The following is a 27664-nucleotide window of genomic DNA, read 5'->3' as shown; positions in this document are numbered from 1 at the left end:
TTCCTTAATTTTTGTATTGGTTATACTCAGTTTCTAAATACTGTTAAATGCATAAAAGCTTGAATGCAGTACAACAGTGTCAGTACTTAAGTTTATTTTTATGTCAGTGCTAAAGTTGCAAGTCTGTTCCCATTAGGGTAGAATGTACACTGTACTCACATGAAAAATGATAAATAACTGTTCTCTTAACTCTGTGTTACCTATCACAGTAGATTTCAATAATACAAATTTACTTACATCAGAATTTTATCACTTCAGATGAATATTTTTGAATATTTAAAAAGCACTGTATGCATCCTGACTATATGTAGTATTCTGTATTCTTCCTACCAAAACCACTTCCTGTGTCAAATATGACAATGTCTTCTTAATCAGAAGTTTCTGTATAAGCCTGGAAATGTGCTAATTTAAAAATTCCCCTTTGCAGCCAGGAAAAGTGTTTTGTATTTACATATTTAACAATGGAAAGTGACTATTTCATTTTGGTGTAAGAAGTTTCATTAATATGTTATATTTCAAATGTATAAGTAGTTTACAAATACCAGTAGTGAAAGCCAAACAGTAGACTCAAACTAGATGTCAAAGTCTGCAGCAGGGAAAAGAGAAACGTGTTGCTAAATGATGCTCAAGTATTCTGGTTTGTTTTTTTTATTACTTGTGTTAAAATACATTTGTTATGTAAGTAACTCTTTTTATGTCTTTGACATGTTTCATCAGTGAATGAGAGTTTGTTTAAACATCTGTGTACCCGTAAACACCTGTATTTCCTTGAGATTAGGCGTTTCAAAGCTCTGGCGTTATTCTTTCCTGAAGTAAGGGCTGCATTTAATTTCAAACAATCCATCGTTGTCTGTTTTCCGGTATCCCTTGCAAAATGTCACCATCTGCAGAAGCTAGATCACAAAACCAAAAAAAAAAAACAGTCTAAGTTGAGAGCCTGCTTATGAGTTACCTGTTTAATTGTAGCAGGTCAGTAGTAAGATTTATATACTTTTGAAATAAACTACATGTTACACTAAGAATACTTGCAGGCTTCCTGAAAAATTAAAGGGAACTTCTGTATGCATAAAGGTTCTTTTGAATTCTTCTGATCCTGAGGCTTTGAATTTTTGTAAGTATATTAAGGATGGTTCAAGCTTGGGTTCATTTGGATGTCATGATCATTACTTGTGTCTACAAGAGCAGTGCTTTTGTTCCCTCAGTCGAGGATTTACCTTTTTTCTGACCCTAATTTCCTGTAAGACTGAGCAGTGCATTTCCTTCTTTCAGTCTGGAACTGAAGAAAAGGTCACCATAAGGATCTGAATTCCATGACCACATTGGGATTTATGTATTTTATATTCTGTATAGGGAATGAATAAGTTATTTGGTAAAGACTCCAGAATGGCTTTTAGATACATTTTCCATGTTTTTGAGAGATGTCTTATTAGTTTGAATATCTTTTTCTGTTTTGGTAGCCTAATCTGTATTTACAGAGGGAAAGAAGAAGATTTGGAAATTATCATTAATCACTGAAGTGTCTCTCTTATTCCTAATTTTGTCTTCCAAATGGCAGTCTTCCAGAATTTTTGACTGAGGCCCGGAGCATACTTCTCAACTCCAGTCTGAAATTTCATAGGAGGGAAATTTTGATGATGAGTATATAATTATTTTTTTCAGGAATTCAACATACGATGTGTTAGCTGTACTTCCTGTTGAGTATTTTTGTTACTAATTTTATTTTTAAGGGTATGTTACTGTGTACTGGGCTTGCATCTTGACCACATTACGGGTTGATTAGTAAATAGTCATAGTAGTGGTTTTTAATGAGGAAATTGGATCAGTTTATATTAGCACCTGATATGAAAGAGACTGACTAGCAGCCATCTGTGAAAAGCAGACTAACTTCCATTCCCCGGGGGCTTCCTCCAGGGCCTGCTTAAATCTGTGACATTACTTCTGTTTGTGTCACTGAATTTGCATAAAATGCTTTTCAAATATTTACTTGTTTAGGGAATGGAAATATCAAATGTCCCAACTGCATGATTTTTTGAGGGGTACTTTGTAAAGCTGGTTTTTCTTCTCTGAAAAACCTTGAAACACTTGGAGATTCTTTTTTTAAGGAGTCTGTTGTGTCATGGATGTAATTGGAATTTTTTGCTTCTCTGATCATCTTCTCTGTCCCCTGGAGATGTCTCCCATTCATCCAGTTCACAAAGGGAATAATTCCCTATACAAACATAGAATGAGCCAGCTACAATTACCAATACATTCAGGAGACATTCAGGAATAATGATCTCATTTTTCTGACCCTCCTTCTTGCATGCATGTAGCTAGCTAGCTGTGAGAGACACTTTTTTCTCTGTGTGTGCTGCAGTGAATAGTATAAGAGGGTGGGTTTTGTTGTTAGGTTATCAGCAACGCCCCTTACGCATTGTATATTTTCAAATGCCAGTATTGTTTTTCCAAAAGTAATTTTTATCAGCGTGTTAATTTTGCATAGATGCTTTCTTGTTACTAGTACTTAGAAATACTTTTGGTATCACGGAGAACTTAAATTATTACATTCATCATAGGATGACACTAGTTTTTCGAATCCACCTAACTAAGTGGGTTGTTACCTGGTTGTGCACAACCTGTAAATTGATATGTTGCCGATAGGAACAATCAGAGAGTAACATATACAGGAATGGTTACAGATTATTTCCAAAATTGCTCCTGTTGTGACTTAGGACAGTGGAAAGTATCTTGTGAAAGATATATATACTCATATGCTATATATGCTACCTCTGCTGGCATCTGTCACATATGCTGGTGTATTGCTGTGAATAGTTATGACAGTGATGTAGAGATCAAAACAACATGGCGTTTACATATATAGTGTTGTCATGCTTCCAACATGTAGAGTTTGCTAGAATAACTTACCAAGCCCCAGTTTATTAACTTTGGTGTCTTTGTCCGTTTTCCTCTCTATGCTGTTTTCTTTTCTGTCTGTGATGGGAAGAAACTATCACAAGTTTTTGATTATTTTTGACCCTTTGAAGCACAAGTGTGCCAGAAGCTATTTGTAGAATCAGAGTTAAAAGGCACTTGTTTGCCTAAACACTTCCCAGAAACATATTTTCATCTGTGACAGTGCGTTATGTGGAAGTCTCATATAAATTTTGCAGATCATCAGATTTGATTCACTTCACAAATGCAAACCTTTTCAGTAATGGAAAGGTAGAATTCCTGTATGTTCTCTTAACTTTCCTCTTGCATCTGTGACTTCATCATCCTGCATAGAATTTTGTGGGAAAAAAAATTACCAAGTAATTGTATTTTTGTTGGGTTTAAACCAGTCAGTAGCTGTCTTAAATAATGATTATATTTATCCAGATTATTAAATAGCTCCATCAGCTGTTACTAGAAGGATGCTTAAATAGACAAAATGAAATTTGGTGTTGTTTTTAATTTTTGTATCAGTACTGATTCATGTTTTTGCGTTTATTCAGCAAAATTTCTATAATAATGAAGCTGCAATAGACTCGGGCTTCATATGTGGCTGTTACTGTTTCTGTTTACAGATGGCTGGTGTAATAGTCAGCCCTTACTCTCAGTAAGTCCATGTCCCCCCTTCTCTACTGGAGAGTAAATCCAGTCAGGTGTTTCAAAAGTTATCTGGTTTTTGATTTGGAACTGAGGAGTTCCTGCCTGGCAGTGTGGGCATCCTTACTGAGGTTTGCACAACTCCACAACTCAGCAGTGCAGATGAAAGTATTGTTTTACTTTGCTGGGTGAGTTGTCCTGGCAGCTTTTATGAACATTTCCTTCCCAGTGATGGGAGGGCTGGGGAGGTCTTCCTCTAGGGAAGGGTCAGCTTTTGGGTGAAGCTGTTTCTGCTGTTTGCCCAGCTTGCAGTTACACCTTAACACATATATCTCAAAGCCGTGTGTGTTTTAGAGTTTGTTAGACATACCGGCATCCAACACAATATATCATTTAAGCTTTATCCTTCCCCTGAGTTTGTAATCGTTATAATTCTGTAGCACAGTTGTGTTACATTTATTATTCTGCTCTGGCAGCATATGAGAGTTCTTAAAAGAACTGTTGAACTTCTGTTAAGGCAGAAGATGTTATTAACAAAAAAAGAATATAAATATATCCAGATTTGACATCACTCTTCCCACAGATAAAAGGAGATAAGAGAGAAGTCCCTGTTTTAAATTCAAGGAATTAAGTTATAAATTCACACTGTTGTCTTAACCAGTTCTAACAAGATTTTCAGGAGATTCAGAACAGATCCAGAAACTTTGAGAAAGTAGTCTGAGGTTTTTCTGATCCTAAATGGGTTAGTCGGTAACTGAGGGTCCTGCCAAAGGACAATTGGGGATGACATTGTGAAGGACCAGAAAGAGACAAAGGAGTGGTTCTTTGAAAGCCGCTCTGAGTTTGCTGCAGGTGATGTCCTGGAGGGTTGCATGGTGCAGCTTTATTATTTGTTTGCAATTTAGGCAAAATTATGGATGTTATTGTTGGTGTGTTAAAGTCTGAATAAAAATCTTGTGTGTTTATTGTCTTCCCTGTGTTTATCTAGGAGTAAAAAATGTCTCCCAAAATACAAAGGAAATAAAATGCTTCATTACACCACCTAGAAACCTGAACTCCAGCCTGTTCTGTCTTGTTGGCCTTTCTGCCTAATGGGGTTGTGGAGAACCTGTGTAGTTGTTGAAATTTGGACTGCAGACTTTAGTTATGGAAAAGCAGTTCAGACAAAGGCCAGAGCTGCCTGCTTTCTCTTCTTCCTCCTCACTGTAAAACCCTCAGATGTCAGAAAAATGCACTGCTGCTGTGGATCAGGAGCCAAGCAGAAGAGCATCAGTGAAGTCTGCATTGTTCTAACGTTTTCTCAGAAAGTATTTTATTGCTGCTTTTATTACTCGAAAGCAAATGGGAAAGCAAATCTCTGTTGAGATTCTGCAATCATCCAAAATATGTTGACTGGAGAGGCTTCAGATATGATAAAGAAATAATGTAGATCTTTTCTGTACTGTCTTATCAAGTGGAAGATAAGCCCGAGGAAATAGAGAACAGATGGTAATAGTACCATAAATAAAAGCCATAAGAGAGAAGGGTGAATAAACTCTACAGTAGTTACAGGACATGGGTTTTTTCCCTCCAGGCCAAGCAAGGCAGATTTTTTTTACCGTTAAAATTTTCTTTATATTTCCTTTTTGTAGTACAGGACAATTTCAAGAGGAAAATGTATGCTACAGGAAACTGTGAATTACTGTTTATTTTCTAAATACTCTTTTTTTTTTTTTCTACTCATTCTTTCATGAAAGGAGGCTATCATCCAGTGAAAATTGGTGATCTTTTCAATGGCCGGTATCATGTTATTAGAAAGTTAGGATGGGGACACTTCTCTACAGTCTGGCTATGCTGGGACATGCAGTAAGAAAATTATTTATTTCCCTATACTTAAACTTTTTTCTTAATACATGATTTCGTTTGCAGTACTGTTTGTTTTATGTGCATGATAAAGTTATGTAAACGTTTACTATAATTTTGTGCAGAAAGATACTTACAGTCTTATTTTGCTCTTGATTAATGGTGTAGTTTATAAAAGCTCACATAAATAAATGTAATTCTATTTTCTTTGACAAATGAGATTTGCTTATTGAATTTGCATGTTGTCTTGAGCATGCAAGAATAAGCTTCTGTTTTTATTTCTTCTGTATCTTTATTGAGAAAATATTACCTTCATTAAATGATAAAATGTGTAAGCAGATTCCTCTCTTAGAGACGCTAGCGTCAAGGAGACCAAATACTCAATAAGTTACACAGTTAACAGAGTATTGTTAAAAGTTGTTGTTAAGCATAATTTCAGCATTTTATGTAAGAATGTATTAGACTATGAAATACACTATTTAAAATTTCCCAACCTTCAAAGTATGTTTGTTTTAGCTCAGCATACACGTTGAAAATGTTTTTCTTCTTTTCAAGGGGAAAAAGGTTTGTTGCAATGAAAGTTGTAAAAAGTGCCCAGCATTATACAGAGACAGCCTTGGATGAAATTAAGTTGCTCAAATGTGTAAGTATTGCAATACAGTGTTCAATAACAATAATAACAGTAATAGTGAATTAAAAAAAAAAAACACAGAGAATTTATTTTAGACTCTTGGTTTTTTTACATATTGTCCTCTAAACATTTGGCTTACTAAGAGTTAACATGTTTTCTGAAGCTCCAAATTACTTAAATTTGTGTGGAAATCTAACTAATTAATATTTTCGAGTGAATTTTTTCCTAAAATGTCAGTGTTTGCGTTCTTGGTTTAGGTTCGTGAAAGTGACCCTAATGATCCCAACAAGGATATGGTTGTACAGCTAATTGATGACTTCAAAATTTCTGGAATGAATGGAATTCGTATCCTTTGAGAACATGGCATTCTCATTAAAAATGTTCTACTGAAAAAAGTAAGCATTTAGTTCTGGATTTTTTCTGGTTAATCTTACTTCAAATATACAAAGTATAAACACCAAAATATATGGAGATGCAAAGAGAAGTGCAGTGTGTAAGACACTCTCTGAAGTGAAAGTAACTTAGCTTTTCTAAACACAATGCAAAATTAAAAAAGAAGCTATGTGTCCTGTCATGGTCTGGTAGGACTAGAGATAGATTACTTAAAAAATAGTTTACTGAAAACATTTGTGATAACTGAAACTTACAAGAAATATTGTTTTGTCCTAAATTGGTAAAGAGAAATTGTCAGTGTCATGAAAAACCTGGTTTCTGCTTCCCTGTGGGAAGTGTGAGGTCATGGAGATGCTTCTCTTGTTCATGTAATCGTCTTTCGTGAGGTGTTAACCTTGTTTTTGGCAAAGGTTGTAAACCTTTGTCTTTGAAAGCTTCCTTAAAAAAAAACAAAAGAGGAGTGGTAGAAAAAGAGAGAGATAAAGTAAAATATAACTGACTCATTCTCGGGGTAAATTTTGGGTCTGTGAATATATTTGATTTTAGAGTTGAGCTAAACAGAGTTCTCCTTGCTAATTATATTATGTATTTTAGCAGCTTATTACATTACTGTGCTGCCATTTACTGTTACAGCTGGACTTAGGTGTGTACCTGTTGTGTTTTGGAGCCCAGTAGCAGACCTCATTGTTCATGGGTCATATTGCCAGAGAGACAGTTCCTGCTCTAGAGAGCCTCATTATACATTGATTTTGGTGATGTGCCTTCAGTCTTCAAGGTACCTTTCACCAACTCCCCATCTTCTAGGAGAGGAATGTAGGAGGTGGCTGTCAGTAAATCTGAATGCTCACTAGAAAGCGTCCTTCCAGACAGAAGTGTGCAAGCAGTTTTCATCTCATTCATCTATCTCTTGACATTAGTTTGGGTATGTGGTGAGAATGAGGGTGTGGGGTCAAGTGTTCTTAGTTGCAGACCGGTGTCTAATCTCCTTTTCCTTTGTCCCATTTTGATTTATTTTCATCTGACAGTAGTACAATTGAAGAATTACTATTTCTAGAAACCAAAAATTTTGATTTACTGTTTTATCATAAAACACTAATAGGAAATAAGGAGTATGATAATGCATTCATAGCTATATCTAGAAATAACTTATCTGTTTATCAGAGCGCTTTCCCAATGATGTTCTTAAATTCTTGCTTAGATTCACATATATTTATACAACCGTATTAAAGATGAAGGATGTTTCAAGATGTGAAGAGTAAATTTTGTTAGTGATAATACTTGGAAAGCATATCCAGACTTACTTTTTTTTTGCAATATAGCACTTACACTGAGAAAGCCAAAAGAGACCATGTGCTAGTGAAAAATAAGGGGTCAGGTAGCTTTGTTTTGGTAGATTAAAACTGGACAGCTGATGTTGATTTATGCTATTTTAAGTTTTGCCTTCATGAAAGCTGGCACTACAGAAATTTTTATTTAGAAGGCAATTGTTCCTGCCTTACTGGAAAGTACATTTTCCAGAAAAGTACCAGTCAGTATACAGGATGGGCTGATACTGGACCCAGATTTAAATTGCATCTGGAAGTTTGTCAAAGTCTTGACGGCCAGCAAAGAAATTAAACCGAGTATCTTCTGCTTTGAATTTTCCTGAGAACAGCTTGTGCATCCTGAGTTTCTTCAGCAGCGGTTGGTTGCACTGGTGATTTCATCAGCTCCTTTTTAAGTTCTAGGGAAAATTATCTTTGGTGTAGGTTCTCTTAGGATGGAGCAGGTAATTGATTTTAATGTTTTGGTGCTGTTTACTTTTTAAAATGCTGTATTAGTGCTGCATTAGTGTCACTGAGTTGTACAGGTTGTGAGAGATAGAGTAATTTGAGAGTTTTTCCGTACTCTGCTGTGTCAGCTTCCTTTGGGCAAGTCACTAAATATCTGTTGCTTGGCTATAAAATAAAACAACATATTCCTCATAGGGGCTTAGTTACTGGTTATGGAATGCATTTAAAAGCTAAAATAAGGCAAAAAAGAGGTTGGTGAATCCTTTGGATGGCTAATACCATAAAATGGAGCTTCCAAACAGGGAAAATTGTCAAGAACCATGTAGAAGAGAGCTGGGAATGTGCAGAGCCATTGGCTTGCACTGTGTGACTGCAAACTGTCATCTTTCTCGTAGGAGCTGTAGTAAGTGTTTATATACAGAGGAATTTTAATAACTAGGCTGATATTTTAGCTGCTTGTATATTTTGCAAAGATTGTAATTAGGACTTTTTAATGAAATAACAGAATTCATGATCTTGGGCCCTTTGGTGTTTTCAGCAAATGTAAATTATTGTTTGTTTGCAGTGGTCATTTATTAGAGCCATAATAAATGTTCATTTCAGTGTAGCATTTTTTTAATGAAAGATTCAGATAATCACATAATGAAATAAGTGTTTTGAGAGACAAATGGAAAAAATAAAGGAAACATTCCCACACAACCAGACATTATAATGATTGTAATAAATGTATCTCCAAAGAATATAAGTATTAATTGTCAAAGTGCCTAAGTGCTGACAATCCAAAAACAGCTGATACACATCCTAAAGTTTTCTGTATTTGCACTAGAGCTTAACTTAACTAGCCTTTAGCCTTTATCATATTTCTAAATGCTTGAGTAATGTGTATTTGTAGATAGATAGATAGTTATAGGTAGAATTTGAGTCAAGAAAAAACAGCTGTCAGTACTTAAACCTCTCAGCTGATTAATGTTACATTTACTCTCACTTTTGTTCCCGTGCTTAGTTTCCTCCTGTGAGACATTCCCTGTGCTGTTTGGAAGAGCATTTCACAAGAAGCATGTCTGCCAGGTGGGCTTCAGGGGTTTTTTGCTACAGGGCTTTTTGGACCTGCTCACCAGTCAGGTTATGGGTGCTTAGGAGGGTCCTGGGACTTGCAAGGGTGGTTTCCTAATAGTTAATGCAGAGGTTTTTCCAAACTCTTTGTTCTGGGTAGTCTGGCTTAAGGTTAATGGTTTTCAGATCAGGATAGTAAATCAGACAGCAGTCACATTTTTGCATACCTACTCCCAACACTGAGCCTGCTCTGTACCTTCTCTCCATTCCAGTTGTCTCTCCAGTGTGGAGTGTCCCTTGAGGTTGTCTGAGTCCTCCCAGCAAAATGTTGCAATCTCTTTTTTTTTCAGGTAGACATCTGCCTTTCTGGTGACCCTCTTTCTGCCTGCCTCTGCCATTCCTCTTACATCTTCTTTTTTGGTGCTCTCCCCTTGCCTCTCAGCTGTTTACTTCCCTACATCCCTTTCTCTTCTGGTTACTGGCAAGGCTAAACATTTCTGTAAGTGCAAGGAATGTCAGGAATGTGCACTGGAGAGTCTGCAGCAGCAGTGGTCTGAAGGACTGTGGGCGGGTGTCCTGTATTTCATTTCTGAATGTTGCAGTGTCCTGCCTTTTTGCAATCTGTGTTGCTGTAGCGTTGCAGCTTTACTGCGTGGGCTCAGTTAATGAGCCCTGCAGAGCTCAGGAGCTCTGCTCGTCCTGGATGATGGCTCTACTAGGGGCTTGTGTTCATTGTGGGGTAAAGTAACCAAGACTGTTTCCTCTTCTGAATGAAATGGAGTTCTGAGTACACCCAGTTGACGTGAGTGGGAAGTGTCTATTCAGTATCTCCTCTAATACAGGAATTCAGGAATGTGAAATGAGATGAACAGTTAGCAACAATTGTGTTACAGTTCTTCACACTGTGCTTTGGCCAGTCTTGAGACCTTTTACTGTTGGTGTAACTTCAGTATAGAAGATTAAGATGTTAAAACTTGAGTTACCTTTATAGGTATATAGTATATGGTATATAGGTAGGTACTTGAGAAGAATGTGCGTGATAAACTGACAAAGTAAGTTTTATTTTGACACAAGACAGTGACTCTTAAAATCTTTGCCAAGACTCTAGTTAAAGAAACCTAGGTAAATTAGGTAAGATTTCTAACAGTGTAGAAGTGGTCATCTGTATGAACGGTCTCTGACATAGTCTAATTCATTGAGATTTTCCTGCAGTATCCATCAATAAATTTTCGGTTATTTGTATTACATTATTCTTTGCAAGGTCATAGTATCATGTAGCTAGGATTTTAACATCCTTTATGTTTTCCAGGTCCATTAAGGTCATTCCCAGCTCATGTTTGAGGATTAATTTGGTATAATCTAATTGTATAACTTCTTGCCAGTGTTGTGAATGATAAAACTTCAAATTAGCTTCAGTATCTGAAGATCTTCTCAATAGAAAGATAACCTACCCAGGCATGTAGTCAGCCCAGGACAGTGTAGAATCTCTTAACTTAGAAAGCCTTTGAAGCTGAAATCATAAGAAGTTCTTACATGATGTTGTTTTCCTAATGATCTCCCCTGATAATGCTTTTGTCAGGCAAATAGTAAATGCTGCGTCAAGTTAAACATTTTGGCATTCTGTTCTTGCATGTTGCTTCTGAGTTCTGCATTTCTTTTGCTTGAGAGTTCTTTGGTGATTGCCATTATTCTCTGCAGTTAAAACTGCAGGTTTTAAGAGATCCATTCTCATACTATGTTAATACTTGTTGTCAAGTGACTCTATTGAGCTTAATAAAAAAATGATTATTATGGTTAGTTTTTTAAAACACAGCTGCTGCACACTTCTGTTATTGAAACCTTCCATTCAAATAATTTAAAATTTATTAAAAACTAGAGATCATAGGCCAAATCAGTACTTTCAACTTTTTCAAAGGAAAGAAAAATGAGTTAGTTATTTTCTACAGTTACTTTCTTAATTAGTCACCTTAATGCGGTTGTTGACATGTAGAAGTAATGGACAAGATTTGCATAAATAAAATGCTTTATTTTAATTTGTTCTGCAGTCGGACACTGGTTCTGTATGGGTTTATATATAATTGAAACAAGGTACCAAAGCTCATTTTAGGGGGAACCATTTTCCCTCTTCCCCTTTAGCCGGAACACAAGCCAACATTTGTGCTGATCTCATGAACAAATTTATTTGGAAGTTATCCTTAATAAAATTACAGATGTCTGCATGGTCTTCGAAGTACTCGGGCATCACCTTCTAAAATGGATAATCAAGTCCAATTATCAAGGCCTTCCTATCCGTTGTGTAAAAAGCATAATTCGACAGGTAAGTTTTGTTAATATTTTAATTAGGTTTTTCCACAGTTGTTTACAGTTTGAAGGTTAGAATTATGATATTTGAACTGAACTCTTACTGCTATCTAAGGTAATTTTATTTTAATCTCAGTGGGGTTTGCAAAAGCATCTTAATGGGTAGCCTGCACTTCTGCGTACAGGGGTTTTTGGGTTGTTTGCGTTGTGTTTTTTAATTGAGGTTTCATATGATAATGGAGTTTCCTGAGCTGCTTTAGAGAATAAAAAGTTGAAGCAATGAGTCTTTTTAATAGATGTGAAGATACTCAGATTAAATTGCAGTTTTGGTTGACATGTCATGCTTCTAAATAAAATCTGGAAGCTAAATGGTTGTAACTGGAAAATATAATACCATGATGATGATGATGGTGATGAACAATAATGGTATCTCCCTGAAAAATGAAAATAGCCTGTTCTTTAAAGAAATTGCTGTCTGTCTGTATTTAAGATTTTGTAGAGTCAGGGTGATAGCAAGTTGAAATACTTCAGAACATTTCATTGGAATGTGTTCTCTCAAAATACGTTATTTTGCTAATCTGTGAAAATCAACTTGCTGAGAGGCAATTTTATGGAGCAAGTGTTTCAGCAAGGAGAAAGCATGTATGTAATACATCACAGAATGAATTCAGGGTAGAAAAGACCTGAAAGAGCATCCATTCCAACCATTAACCCACTGCCAAGTCTGCCACTAAACCATATCCCTAAGTGCCACATCTGTACTTCTTTTAAATACCTCCAGTGGTGGTGATGCCACCACTTCACTGGGCAGCCTTTTGCCTTGGCAGCATTAACAGTTTTTCATGGAAGAATTTTTTTTCCTGATGTCCAATCTAAACCTCCCTTGGTGCAACTTGAAGATGCTTCTCTGGTCCTGTCACTTGTTACCTTAGAGAGCAAAGCGACCCCCACCTGGCTACAGCGTCCCTTTAGGTCGTTCTAGAGTGAGATCCCACCTCAGCCTCCTTTTTTCTACAGACTAAACACTCCCAGCTCTCCGCATTAGACTTGCACTCCAGACCCTTCCCCAGCTCTGTTGCCCTTCTCTGGACTCGCTCCAGCGCCTGTGTCTTTGCCGTACTGAGGGCCCCAAAACGAAACGCCGGATTTGTGTCCTCATCATTGCCGAGTACAGAGGGACAACCAGTGCCCTGGTCCTGCTGGCCGCACTATTGCTGACACTGCCAGGATGCCGTTGCCTTCCTGGCCAGCCAGGCACACACAGGCTTGTGTTCAGCCACAGTCAACCAGCACCCCCAGGTCCTGTTCCCTGGGCCACTTTCCAGGCGCTCTGGCCCCAACCTGTGGCACTGCCTGGGGTTGTTGTGACCCAAGGGAAGGACCCAGCACTTGGCCTTGCTGAACCTCACGTAGTTGGCCTCAGGCCATCATCCAGCGTGTCCAGATCCCTCTGTAAAGCCTTCCTGCCCTCCAGCAGTTCAAGGCTCCCACCCAGCTTGGTGCCATCTGCAGACTTCATGTGGGTGCACTGATCCCCTTGTTCTGCTCATTGATAAAGATATTAAACAGGACGGGCCCCAGTACTGAGCCCTGGAGAACACCGCTGGTCATGGCTGCCAGCTGGATGTAATTCTAGTGTAAGAGCTCTGTTCCTCGCCAAGCTCGTGTGCCTGGTGTCTGTTCAGGTTTTTACCCAGCAAACAGTGCACAGCCCATTCAGTTCTGTGTTTTGGGAGGTAGTTGGAAGTGAATTGGATAAAGGCTCTGGGCAGGCTGGTCTGATTCTGAGGTTAGATACAACTTTGAAGGTGGTAGGACTTAGATGAAGGTTTGAGTCACACGGTCTTCAAACCTGAATTGCTTTTTGGATGTAGACAAAGGTAATTCAAACACTTCATACTTGAGAACAGAGGAAGAGCTTAGTCCTGGAAGATTAAAATGCTTTTATTTTTGTGAGACTGGAATTAACTGTTTGGACTAGTGTAAGTGGCATTGTTTGGTAAGGCTTTCAGGTTGGTTATTAAAGATAGTGTAGATCTTTATTCTTTTTCTACTTGGACAAAACTTGTGCTACACATTTTAAATACTGATTTCTGAAAGCTGAATATGAAGCAATTCAGTCATTGCATTCGTGTTACTGTGCATCAAACAATTTTGCTTCATAAGCTTCTGTAATTCCATGCTGCAATGGAAAATTATGTGGTCATGCTACTTCTCGGTAATGTATTTTTTCCAATTTTTGGCTACTTTTGAACATTGGGATAAAATCAGGCTTATTTTAAAATGCAGCTGAAGGCTGAGTTTCTTAGTAAATTTAGTTGCAGTTTCAAGCAGACTTAAAAAAAAATGCCTTTGTAATTAGGTACTTCAGGGTCTAGATTACCTACACAGCAAGTGCAAGATCATTCATACGGACATAAAGCCAGAAAACATTTTGATGTGTGTGGATGACGCCTACGTGCGCAGGATGGCCGCTGAGGCTACCGAGTGGCAGAAAGCTGGTGCTCCTCCCCCATCTGGCTCAGCAGGTATGAACAGGATATTCAAATGCAATGTAGTAAACTACCATCAGTATATTATTGCTAACAGTATTTTGTTCAATGAAAATTCACATTTTAAATAATCGCATGTGAAAAAAATGCATGTCTGTTTAATTCTTATTCCTGCTCTGGAAACTGTCAGAGTAACGATTTCCTACCGGTTTTGCACGTTCAAGTTTTCAGGGTCCCCAGATACAGAAAAAGATTTATTGGTATAAACTTAACTCCTCTCCCATCCCACAAACTTTAATGCCTGGGTTTTAGTCACACTGGAAGTTTGCATCTCTGATATGGAAAATTATTAGTAATCTTATATAAATTATGTCTAGTTCTGTTACAAGTTCATCAGCATCCTCGTGGAATCATCTGCCTTTCTGTCTGTCGTAACTTATTCTTAAGATGCAATTAAAAGTTTTATAGTCACAGTTTTTCACTCTTGAAAATGGAATTTATTGTACCTAACTGAACTTGTGGTAAGCCCATTTTCCTAGGGGTATAACATGTTTTATGTAAAGCTTGCCAAGAGTTTAGATAGGAACTGTACCTTGTGTTTAGCTAGGAGAGGCCAAAGTAAAGAAGTTCACAGCAATAAGCAAAGGCAAACAAGGAGGAAGTGTGGCTTTTCTAGTGATTTTCTTTTTAGTACCGTGTACTATATTATTTTTAGTACTATGATTGCTACTAATTTGCCAATTGAGCACATCAGCTACAGGCAGTGGGGAAGTAATTCCCTTTGCAATAACTGTCAGAAAGTATATCACAGATTAAAATCTGTAAGGTATGCTAAAAATACTTTGTGTGTCGGGAACAAATACAGTGGTCAGAATCCATTTCACAGCATTATATACTTTTAGATGAAAAATCGTATAAATGATGAATATATTATATTGAATTTGACATAATGTGTAATCACATAGCTAGAGATTTTATGTTATTTATGTGGAAATAACTTGATTTTGTTCATGCAGCCTTTATATTGCTTCCTGACGTTAAAATAAGTATTATTTTAAGGAATGGTGTTCTTAGCACACTTCATTCTTAGCAAATTGTAATTAAATATATGGCTTTCCACACAGGAGCTGAAGATGTGTTTTCTTTGCAGCGTTACAGGAATAGGTTGTGTATAATTTCCCTTTATATAGCAGTGGTAGTGCTCAGGTTTAAGAATCCTTTTGAAAACCTTGCCCTTTCAGGGGTATTCAAGCAGGATTTTCCTTGAGCTTAGCAGCAGGATCTGAACCTATAAAACAACTCGGTGTTTTATTTGGCATTCCTTAATTTCCATAGGCCTGTGTGTCCGAGGAAATTTGTGAGAGGTTCTCCCCCATTCAGTTCCTCGTGCTCACTTTCGCTTTGCTTGTCTCCCATATTTGGTTATTTGTTGGTTCTGATCACGGGGGGGGAGGTTTTATGTAGCTCGTGGTGCTCTGTGCATGTGACAGTCAGCATTGCAATCTCATCAGACCCAGTCACTGATGGGATCCTGCTCAGAGGTGCTCGGAAGAGGCCCATGCTGGAGCTGCTTCTTCTGTGATATGGTGTGTTTTTTGCCTTAGGCACTTCTTCATGCCTCCAGCCCTAGCAATTGTACTCCCTTGTTTCAGAATTAAAACGTGAATATTTGGCTTTTCTGTTGTGTACAACACAGTAGTTGTATCTTTGCTAATCTTCCCTGAACTATTTAAACCAGTTTATACCTGCTCCGCCAGCTGACTACATACATTTAATCTGTGACTGCTCTGCAGTCATTTGATGTTTTCTATCCACTCTTCATGGTTCAGCCTTTTTTTTTTTTTTTTTAATTTAATGAACACTCTGCCAACCACAGCACAGTGAACATAGATAGCTGCTAGCTCCTTCCAGTCTCAGATGCTCTTATGGAGTACATCAGATGATTTCAGGCAGCATGTACTTGTAAAAAGTCTAGCTAACAAAGTAAACTTAACACTGCCATATTTAGTTAAGAATATTCTTTAATTATTTCTACTAGTTTTTGCTTTTATAGGGTTATTTTTGAAAAGGAAAACCTTTATTTCATTTGTAATTTATTTTTTGTCTTTTTAGTGAGTACAGCTCCTCAACAAAAGCCTGTAAGTATTGTTATATAATACAATTTAACTGCCTTATTTTCTGTGTTTCTCTGGGTATTAATATGTATTAGACTATTAGTAGCCTCGACCCTTTTAAAAAGCTTCTTTTGAATAAAGCCTTTATCTTTCAAAGAACGTTTTTCTTTTTATGTCTGTGGCCTTACCACTCTTAAGCACAGTATTTCTGTGATGGAAATTCTCACAGACATATAGTTCTATAGGTATGTCAAACTAAGTTAAGCATTGCCATTTTCTTCTCTTGAGGAATAATCCATTTGTTCAAATCCTGACAAAAATGGGTGAATGCACTAAAATATTGTGCATTGCAGATATCTTAAGGGCATAAAGGCCTTAATCATCAAGGCCTGAAAGTTGAGGCAATTTTATGTGGTTTGAAAGATCTCTTTGCCATATGCATATAGCAAATTACCCGTGGTAATACAGCCTTTCAGAAATATCTGTGGTCAAACCTGCTTTCTGTGTGTGCAGAATATGTATAATTTCAGGTGATATACAGCGTGGATGAAAATGATTAGGGTTATGAAATTTAATGTCTTGTTTAGACTATCCCATGGCTTTTTATGAAGATAACAGGATTAACAGATAAACCTTTGAGGAAATGTTTCTCTCTGTTCCTCTTACTTTATTTTTTGATTATATGAGGGTTTCTTACTGTGATATTTAAACAATGAATGAAAATTGGATAGATCTCATTTACCAGAGTGTAAAAATAGAAGCCACAGTTCAGTTAAAATGGAAGGGTTTCAGTCCAAGCTCTGATATGTTCATTTTTCATTTCCTTCTTGTTGTACCTGAGTTTTTAATCCTTACGTTATATAAAATGAGAAACTACATAATGGCCATCTGCTATTTGTAATTCATATGTTTTGGGCCAGAAGGGAGTAATAAAAATGCTTTCCTTGTGCAAGAAAATAAAACAACACAGGTTTTATTTTAAAATACACTGTTTTCAGTCTCTTTAGTTTTCTCATGTCTTTTTTCTCAGAATACTTTTGCTGGTTATTTCCTGCATTGTACAGAGAGAAATCAGGTATTAAATTTGTATGTAAACAACTGATACGATACCCTATTATTTTCTACATTCAGTATCATCTGTTAATCTGGATTGGTGTTGAAGATTGTGTTTACTCAAGGTTATAGGATCATAGGAATTTTATTATGGCGTCTTAGATGTATAGATGTATATTGCTCTTGTATGTAATAGTAACCATGTAAAAACATGATTAACTGTAAAATTTTGGTGGATTTTTGCCTTTATCATTCTTGATTTGAAGTAAGCTGGAAAAAGCAGTATAATTACTAAATTAATTGCATCTGGTGTTTTCAAAAAAATGGTAAACTGTAAATGTGTTTGGTGTGAGATACCTTGAAATAATTAATTACAATCTTTTTTTTTTCTTTCTTTGATATCAATATTTCAGGTTGGAAAAATATCCAAAAACAAAAAGAAGAAACTGAAGAAAAAACAGAAGAGGCAAGCTGAGCTGCTAGAAAAACGCCTGCAGGAAATAGAGGAACTAGAGCGGGAAGCTGAAAGGAAAAAAATAGAAGAAAATGTAACCTCAGCTGTACCATCAAATGAACAAGAAGATGAGTACCACCCAGAGGTGAAACTAAAAACAGCGGATATAGAAGAGGTAGTAGATGAAGAACCTGGAAATGATGATGGTTTGTATTACTTGTTTTTATTGACCCTGAATTTACTGTTTCAAAGGGGAAAGTAATTGTGCAGTGTTGCATCTGGTGCAGGAAACAAAATCTCCAAACTGTCCTAGATCATTACGTTAATTTTCTCCGGTAGGTAAAATTATAACTACAAAACCTAAAAAGGTAAAAAAAATCAAACCTATTACAGAAGTGAAGAGAACCATCAATAGCAGTCTATAGCTATAAAAAACTGAAAAAAGCAGGTAGGAAATTCAGCAGAACAGTCATCATGCCACATTAAGTGGAATAACTGGAGTATCCTGGTGAAGCAGAACAGTAACATGCATTTTTCTATAATATTATTGTAGCAATTGGCATCATCATTGCTTTCCCTTTTCCTTCTTACAGTGGTTGTTGTAATGATCTATCAGGTAACGAAGATTGCAACTTCTTCACTAAAATATTTGGTACATCCTGTTAAAATTCCTGTTCAGTCCTGGTGACTTGGACCATAATCATTATGGTGCAGCTCCATTCTGGCTTCCCTGATTTTCTTGTCAGCTCTTCAGTCCTGATAAAGATGTAACTACTGAGACCGTAGTTCAGTTTGGTTTGTTTTTGTTCTGCTCTTACAGAGAATTTTCCTACTTCTATGATGACTCCCTGTTGACACAGATGGAATTCTAGATTTTTAAAAGCTTGCTTTCAAGCCTTATCCATCTTCCCTTCATAACATCGTTTTCTTCTGGGTTGTTCCCTCCTGAACCACTTCCATAGTTTATTTTTCCAACAGCCTTCCTAGCCCTTTCTTTTGCCTTTAATTTAGATTTTAAGGTTTGTATATTTCAGCGATACTCAGTGTTTCCTTGTGTGGTAAGTCAGAAGTCAGGTAGTTAATGTAGAGGTAAAAATGAGGAATGCCTAATTTTAGTCTGGTTTATTGATGTGTGATGTAATGTGTTGCTTGCTGAAAATTTTCAGGTGAAGCAGAAGATCAGGATGAAAAAGAAGACACAGAGAAGGAAAACACTGAAAAAGACGATGATGTTGAGCAGGAACTTGTCAACACTGACTCTACAGACCCTAAGTGGATAGAATCCCCCAAAACAAATGGCCATATTGTGAACGGCCCATTCCTATTGGAACAACAGATTGAAGATGAAGATGAGGAAGAGGAAGAATGTCCAAATCCAGAGGAGTATAATCTTGATGATCCAAATGCAAAAAGTGATTACTCTTATAGCAGCTCCTATGAACAGTTTAATGGTGAATTGCCAAATGGACGTCATAAAATTCCAGAGTCCCAGTTCTCTGAATTTTCAGCGTCAGTGTTCTCTGGGGCTCTAGAGTCTGTAGCTTGCGGTTCTGCTGTTTCTGAAGGATCGACTGTAACTGAAAGAGAGGAGAGCAGCCCATCTCATGACAGGAGCAGAACGGTTTCAGCTTCCAGCACTGGGGATTTGCCAAAAAGTAAGTGCTCTTCTAAATGACTTTTAGCATGGTCTAGTAGCATGGGTGTGTATTGTATAAATAAAAGAGGCAGGTAAATGGAATACAAAGGCAGTGGTTAGGTTAAGAAAAGATTGTTTAAGTAAATTGGGTGATTTTTCTTGCAGAACTGTGATTTATGGGTTATTTTTCACTCTAGAACTTGCTTTTAAGGGATATTAGATAAATAAATTATCATAAAATAAATATTGGCACTGAGAAGTTAGTCTACACGTGAAAGAGAAAAGGAAATCTATAGTTGCAAATAAACATGATTCCTGTAGTTTAAAGGTAGAAGATGAGCATGAGATCATGTAACCTGACATCCTTCGGTAACAAGTAATATACCATCTTTTAGGCCCAGTAACCTTTATTGTTGGCTTAAAACATATTTTTCAAAGAGAAAAATACCTGTTCTTAAATGGACAAACAAAATGATAATCTAGTGTGATTGAAGTGTTCCACTGCTTGGTACTCTTTCTTGTTTTAGAAGAATTGTAGCAAGTTTGAACTTGTCTGGCTGCAGCTTCTATCTGTTACTTCTTATCACATCTTTTCTCAGTCATATTGAAAAATTCTGTAATATGCTGTGTTTTCATTCATTAATTGTTCTTTCTGTGTCAAACAGTTCCCGTCTTAACCTTTTATTAATACTCAACAGGGCATGTTGCCAACCCTCAACTCATTATGGCTTTTCTATATTCGGCGTGGTTTTGAACATTTAAATTCTGGCCATCAATCCAGAACTTTTGCCTGTAAATCCTGTTTGCCTGTAAATCCATTTGAAGACATGGAAGGTGAAATCTTGGTGTCATTGCAAAGAGCTGGATTTTTTCCACTGAATTAAATAGCTTCAGGATATTACACACAGGTCTTACTTACAGTGCCAGTAGTTAAATGATAAATATATGGCTTTCAACTTTAATAAAGAAAATACTGAGACTAAATCTGTAAGCGGATAGAAGAAAATGGGAACTCAGGAAGAAGATCACCAAGCTTGCCATCAATATTGTCACAGATGAAGTTACTAAATTTAAATAGAATTGCATTGAAAAATACAGTCAAGTGGATTTCTTGGTTTAAGACTTTAGAAGAGCAATTTACACAGTTTATTACAGGGCCTGACCGGTAAGGTGAGAAATATGAAATAAAATACGGCTCAGTAGAACTGCATTTCTGGAAGATCAGGCAAATAAGGCTTCTAGTCCATCTCCTTATACTCTAAAGTCCCTGAGACAATATAGAGGAGGTTCCTAGTTGCCTGATAGTTTCTTCCTTTGTTCTGCCAGCTGTTTATAGGCTGTATATAGAAAGATTCCACTGCTGTTTTCCTGGGGTGGTGTGTAAAATCCTCATGTCTTCAGAGATTAAAGCTGCTTTTGTCCTCATGGAAACAGCTTATCTCCATAGCTGGAGGAACAAACCTACTTTATTCCTCCTTGATGTTAGCCCATCGGTTCACACACCTTTCTTGCAAAGAAAGAAGACAGACAGTAAATTCAGGGGTAGTTGACTTTTTTTGAAGAAAGAGGAAAAGCTGAATATAACAGATACTAATGGCATCAATAATAATACTGAGTATAACAATAATAAAACAGATGAAGGTATTTAGAAAGAAGCAGCGTACTGGAGATAGAGGCTGTTTAATATTTTTAAATTGTGCTATGTCATTTTTCACCGTATCTTTATTGTCCTTTCCTTGTACTGAAGTAGACTTTAATTCCTCTTTCTCTAGGCATGGCTGTGCATTGTTAAGTGACATGGTCTCATCTTTTTCTGGGGGGTACTTGCCTTGTTCAGTGCACAAACCAGTTTGTGTTCAGTGGATGAGCAGTTTTTATTTTTCTCAAGTTTTCACTGCATGACCAATGCCCTGAAGATAGATCTGGAATTTCCTCATGACTCTCCTCCTTCTCTTTCCAGTGTTTGAGTGTTTGCTAAGTACATTGTCATCCTGAGACTGTGAGAGTTAAGGTGATATTTCTTAATTTTTATGGAACTAGGACACAGAAGTGTTTGCTAATTTTGTGCACAGGTTAAGCTTATTTGGATGCTTTTTTGTGAGCACTTTCTAGAAAATACACCTGTTCTGACTTCACTTTCAGTTCTAAATGGCCTGTGTTTATCAAATACAGAATCCAAGAATTCATCTTTAAGAAGGGGCAGGACTTAAGCATCATAAGTTTTTAGAAAAACACAGAAGTATAGGCACCTCCCTATTAGCTGCTCAGGTCCCACTCTAAGGAAAAGGTTGAAGAAAGCTGTTGCCTAATGCCATATTCAGATGTCTTAGTCATGAGGCTTTTTCCCCCCCACCCCTTCATTCCACTGTATTTACTGCAGTCCTTCAGCAAGATGTGTGGGAAGGATTTATCTAGCATTGTCTTTTTTTTTTGCAAAGACTACTGAACTGAGAAAGGTCCTGTTATTTCTTCAGTATTGCATGTGATTGTTTTTAAAAAAAATTACACTGTACCATGCAACATGTTTTTAAGGGAAGACTTCAATATTAAACTTACTAGTCTTACTACTTCCTATCTTTTGAGTGTTTTACTTCTATCCTTATGTTGGTGCTTTTTATCAACTTGAGTCTTGGGCTCCATTCCAGCCTTTTTAGACATCTGTTTGTTGAGGTCACTGCCCCCTCTGCTTTTTGCTATTTACTCCTGTATTTTTATTCCTTCTCTCCTCCAGTGGACCCTGCCACTTTATTTTCTGGTTGGCTAATACTCAGTGCTCTGATAACCTATTCAGGCTTGCTGTGCCAGCAGTGAAGGTCTCCATCTGATTTCAGTCACTCCTAATTCCCCATTTAGACATCCAGTATTTTTTGTCCTTGGCCCATGTCTGGTGTATTTTCCTCTTCCAAGTCTTTCACCGGTTTATCAGATCATTGCAGTCACAAGTGCTTTTTTGGATCTAGTACTCTTTCTTACCTTACCTTCAGTTTCCAGTTTACACCTTGTAGCTCTGGGTCAAGGAAACAGAGACCAATCCTGTGCTTCCCTGTGATTTGTGATACCTGGCTCTGCCTTCAAGTCATCTGCTTTCTTTCCAAGGCAGTTTAGGAATTAGCAGGTGGAATGTCAAAAGAGAGAAAAGCAGCACCTCCACCGGTCTGTGTTAAGGTTTCAGTGTTCCAAGAGCCTCTAAAGATAATTCAGATAAAAGTTCTGCCATTTTAGTCGGGATCATGATTGATGCAAATAGAACCTTCAGAGAACTTTGAATGCTGAATTATTTATGAAAAGGATGACAGCCCCCTAGGCTGTCAAATTAGCCAGGTTTCAGTGAGTCTTTTAGCCCGTGGGATAGGTTTACAAAACAAAAACAAACAAACAAAAATCCAGCCAGATTTTATTTACTGTAGCCAGGCATGGACGTGCAGGATTTATTTTCTCAACCAAACTGTTCCAAGAACATACCTTTCATATGTGTAGCCGGTGAGTTCTTGCAGTCTGGGTTTTAACATACTCTGTCTGAATCTGTTCAGGGAAACATATACACTGGTTTTGCTTAGAAGTTCTTCTGGATATTGTAGTAATAGTCATTCGGCAGCTAAAAAATGCAAAAAAATGCACTTGAAATGAATAAGGATATTTAGAAATCAGGGTAAGATATCCTCTTTATGTTGCTTTAATTTCTTGTAACATTCAGCAAATTGTTTTGATGTCTTCAGTGTATGACCGTGCTGAACAAAGTGTCAAGGCAAAACTGCTTAGAGATAATTGTGGGCTTAACATGCTAACTGTTCTGCATTTTGCTTGTGTTAGCAAAAACTCGTGCTGCTGACTTACTGGTGAATCCACTGGACCCAAGAAATGCAGATAAAATTAGAGTTAAAATTGCTGACCTGGGGAATGCCTGCTGGGTGGTAAGTGTAACTACATCATTTTAGCTGTTCACTATTTAGAGCAGGTTTTTTATAGTGCCTTTTTTCCATTAATGTGGTTCTTTCTATTTTAGCATAAACACTTCACAGAAGACATCCAGACAAGACAGTACAGATCCATAGAGGTTTTAATAGGAGCAGGTTACAGCACACCTGCTGATATCTGGAGTACAGCATGTATGGTAAGAACAATGCAATGTGTATTTTACAAGAGTAGAGCTCCAAAAAAGAGTTGTTTGTTAAGTGAGGAAACCTGATGGGGATGGTTTTGACATTTTGACACAAATACATTATCATAAATGATGTTGTATCAGATAGCTCTGATGATTTCTTCCCTTTCTTTCAATTTCTCAAGCCTTAGTCAAAAGGAAATACTTTGGAGAGCACATCTCATTTTCATGTGATGTGTCTTAAACTTGTAGTCAGAAACATGCAAGTTTAGAGAGAAAATATGTCTATTTTGAATGACAAAATGTAACTGAAGAAGTACAACTGCTTGTTTCATTCTAGTCTTAGTTGTTCTAGTCTGTGCTACTGTTAGCTGTGATTACATTCCTTTTGCTTGTGTAAAGTAGCAAAACAGTGAAATACTTGAAATTGGTGCCAAGTGCAGTGAAAACATGGATTGAATTAGGCTTGGTTCTGAACTTTCAAGAGAATGAGTTCAGTTTATTGGCGTAAAATATGTGGTAACATTCTGTAGAATTAGTTTCAACGCACAACTGAAATTACAGCTTTTTTAGAGTCTTCAGAGAACAGAAAAAGTGAAAACTTAAATCATGCAGCTTTCTGAAACACTCTAATATCTCTCTGAGGATGAAGAAGCTGCATGCATCTTCTCATTAAAGATAGTATGTATTTCCAAAAAACAAATTTAGGAATACCTTTGCCTATTTTAAAAGTGAAAACTTAATCAAATCTTTATATTTTACAAATCCATGTCTGATAAGAGTAAGTGTGTGAGGAGGAGGAAAAGACTCAAATACTAGACACAGTTTGCAGGCGTGGGTGATGAGAAGAATTGCACCGCTCGGAGGGAGAGGAGGAGGATTGAAAGGAACATAAAATCGTACAGATATTGTAAGTTCAGCAGGCCATGTGTTGGAAGTAGCTAAGCCATAAGTGAAATTAAAGTATGTTTTCTCTGGAGTTTAATACTAGCTTTGCCTTTAGTACACTGAAAACCCATCTATTTCCAAATTTACTCTTCTGTTTGTGGACAAAATGGATAATTTTTCTGTTACATTGGAAACAAAGCATATAAAATATTCCACGGTTTGTTCTTTAATTCTTTTAATTATTCTTCTCTTAACTAACTACAAAATCGTTATAGAGACTTTGTTCTGTTACCTAGTATGTTGTAAACCTCAGCTGAACTTGATAACCTTTTATTTTATTGGACACCCTGCATTCATCTTTAAGTTGTACCTATTGCTTCTAATTTTACAGTCTTATATAGTCCTATAGTCCTGTAGCTGAAGGCACATAAAGCAGGCTGAAGTCTTATCTAGAACTGTGTTTAAAGATAGGAGGGTACTAAATAGCAGTATCACACCTAAGGAATATCATATTCTTGCAATACTTGGTGCTGCCCAGCCTATTACAGCTTCTCCTCTGTGTTATGTAAGCATTACTGCTTTCTTCAAACTCAGGGAAAGAAAAAAGCCTAAAGCAGCACTGCCACTGGAGGTATCTTAACTCAGATTCACGGTTATGTATGAAATTTCAGTATTTTAATGAGAAAAATGTATTTCTTCTTTTTTGTTACATAAGCCTTGCAGATAGTAAAGCATTTGAGGCAGAAGTGCTGTAGTTCTGTTGTCTGTCACAGTCTTTAGGGTTTTGTCCTTAAGAAATGCGGCAGAAATTTTATAACATTACGACAGTGACATACAGTTGCTGAATTCAGTTGTCATCATGGTATAGTTGTGTAAAAAGTAGAGATCAGCCTCTCAAGCTCATAGAAAAAATTCATCATTTGAAAGCCCCCAGAATCTGCTTGCATTGCTGTGTGTCTGAGAAAATCGGTCAGAGCACTGGGGATGCTGGTCCAGGATCAGGTGGAAAACAGCTCTGAGGTGGGGATTGCCTTGAAGACCTTAATACCTCTTTCTGCAGAGGGCTTGTAACAGAGATTAATGGCCAGGAAAGCATTCCTGATGTGGAACTGCAAACTCCCAAATAACTTACTTAGGCTGTCTTTGGAAATTATGATGTGAACCTCTCCGATCCCTAAGGCAGTCAAGAACTGCGAAGTGCCGAAGTGTTTTAATGCTTCTACAGCCCCACTTGCTTTCTCAAGTTTGGTTTCCTTGTTGTTCTTAGCTTTGGTTCAGAAAATGCCCTTCTAGGTTATCTCACTCTTGTTTCATATTTAGTTCACCCTGTTCCATGTTAACTGTGCTTTCAAATGGATTGTCTGCTGGAGCAGGTGGTGTTCATTTTCAGCCAAAATAGAGCTCAGATACCCTGTTAGCCTTGTTGTCCAGGACTCCCAAAGGAGAGCGGGGGCGACTTCGCTTGTACAAGTCCTGAGTCATTAAGGGCATTTTTGGAAACAGTACTCTGCAGAACGAGTGGTCCATCAGTATTTCCATTACTTTTTCCTTGGCACATTTCCATCCATCCATACTTTACCTAATGTGACAGCACCGAGCATACATGAACACAGCTTAGCTTGCAAAATAGAAGATTTTCTCCATGTATTTTGTATCTATTGCTGTGTCAGATATTCTAGCTCGCATCTCCATTTACAAAATTGCAACAGAAAAGGCCTTTCTTGGAACTTAGTGTCTGTGGGGTTTCTGTGTCAGAGATTTATGTGTATGTAAAACACACCAGTCTTTTTATGTGTCCTGGATTATGTGAAGGATGACTCGGAGTGCTTGGTACCAGGATTCATCTGGGGTCTTAACTTGGTCTTGTGCTTTATAGATTTCCATTTGAGCCTAAGATTTTCACTGCCTTGTTGCTTGCTAATGAAATAATCTTGCTCGCTGGGGGTAGCATACACCATGAGTAGCCCAGCTACTGGTTCTTGAATTGGCTTGTATTTATGGCATAGTGTGTTAAGCACAGAAAATGTGTTTTATCTCAGCAGCAGTAGGAGAATGTCTTTTTCCAGCACACCATTTGCCTGTCCATTTTACACAGTCTTTAATAATAAGGATGAAGATGAGGCTTTTAAACAAGGCCTCTGATAAACAGGCCTCAAGTATGTAAAGCATCTTTGTTCCTGTGCGCACAGCAACTTGCAGAATATCCCCTTATGGATTTTCTGGGAAATGGTACATTGTGTCCATATGGAGAGCATTCCTTACCTGGGCTCAGTTAGTTTGGGATGGCTTTGTCTAGCCAGGAACTTGATGGTTTTGATACAGCTTCCAGGAAAGAATAGTCCTGATTTATTTGTATTGACTTGAGTATGAGCCAGTTTCTGACCAGGATTGCTTGTGCTGGGAGTGTATGTAGTCGGAGCCATCCATGTAAGGGCTCTACCCAAACAGCAAAGTAGGGCAAAATAACTCGGTGCTAATAATCTTGCGGTGCTGTTTCTTTGGTGTTATGTCAGTGAGTAAGTAGCATTGCAAGCCAGCAGCCTGTGAGCTGAATCTTCTAATTTTAGATAGTTTAGCATGGCCTGGTTCTTGGGCCCCAAACTTCTTTCAGTCAGGTTTAAAGGATGAATGTGAATATCCTCAGACCAGTACCAGTCCTCTACTCAGGTGATCTGAGTTGCAGAGTCTCTAAGAAAAAACAAAGGAAGGGAAGAAAGAGGATGATGCATGTCTGTGGAGGCTTATAATCAGTGCATGCATGAAGTGCTGTGAAAGAGGTTAGATGTCAGTGGGCTTTTCCAGACCACAGCAGAGTTGTTTGCTTGTTCAGTGCTTGGCAAAGAATTCCAGAACGTGTAACTTCCATTTTTTCTCTAGACCTTGATGATCTTGGTTGGAATGATTGTTACTGTCAGTTGCTGGACATGTGTAAGTTTGGTTAGGGAAATTGTACAGTGCCCTTTTATTTTTCTTTTAACATTGTGGCCTGTTTAAGTGGAGTATTCAGCTGCTGTCATGGGAAGCTAGACACTGGGAATCTCTCTGCATTGACTAAATTCTAGAAGATGTTCCCTTCCTGTACTAAGCCCTAATTTAATTCTGCCAACAGGGAGGTGCATCTCTCATTTTCACCCAAAAAGAGGGAATAGATTTGGAGCCAGCAGTACCTTTGACAGGATTGAAAACACTTGATGATTTAGTTGTATCAGTTTGAATTTCCACATGAACAGTATTGAGCATGTTGCTTTCTGTAGAGCAGAAACTGAACAGACACTGAGTGATTTAGCATTTCCTAAATCCCAGAAAACATGGAGCACAGTACTCCACTGCTGCTGCCAAGAAATCCTGGCAAGATAAGGGAGTTAGTAC

At 37.5% G+C, this 27664-nt stretch overlaps 1 protein-coding gene across 5 annotated transcripts in view; it reads left to right on the top strand.

The window, feature by feature from the left end:
• SRPK2 (SRSF protein kinase 2) overlaps positions 1-27664 on the top strand; it is a 130023-nt gene that overhangs the window by 87704 nt on the left and 14655 nt on the right. For all 5 annotated transcript variants that reach the window (XM_066182857.1, XM_066182853.1, XM_066182856.1 and 2 more), the window contains 10 exons: positions 5304-5412; positions 5965-6052; positions 6298-6385; positions 11469-11575; positions 13922-14087; positions 16164-16189; positions 17632-17878; positions 18839-19327; positions 23119-23219; positions 23312-23419. In XM_066182857.1, the coding sequence (XP_066038954.1) occupies positions 5304-5412; positions 5965-6052; positions 6298-6385; positions 11469-11575; positions 13922-14087; positions 16164-16189; positions 17632-17878; positions 18839-19327; positions 23119-23219; positions 23312-23419 (1529 nt within the window). The remainder of the gene's footprint in view (positions 1-5303; positions 5413-5964; positions 6053-6297; positions 6386-11468; positions 11576-13921; positions 14088-16163; positions 16190-17631; positions 17879-18838; positions 19328-23118; positions 23220-23311; positions 23420-27664) is intronic.

The sequence above is a fragment of the Chamaea fasciata genome, unplaced genomic scaffold (genome assembly GCF_029207755.1).
Source record: "Chamaea fasciata isolate MVZ Bird 193981 ecotype frontalis unplaced genomic scaffold, bChaFas1.0.hap1 SCAF_5, whole genome shotgun sequence".
NCBI classification, from domain to species: Eukaryota; Metazoa; Chordata; class Aves; order Passeriformes; family Sylviidae; genus Chamaea; species Chamaea fasciata.
The sequence above is the reverse complement of the archived record's forward strand: the minus strand, read 5'-3'. Positions and strand labels throughout refer to the sequence as shown.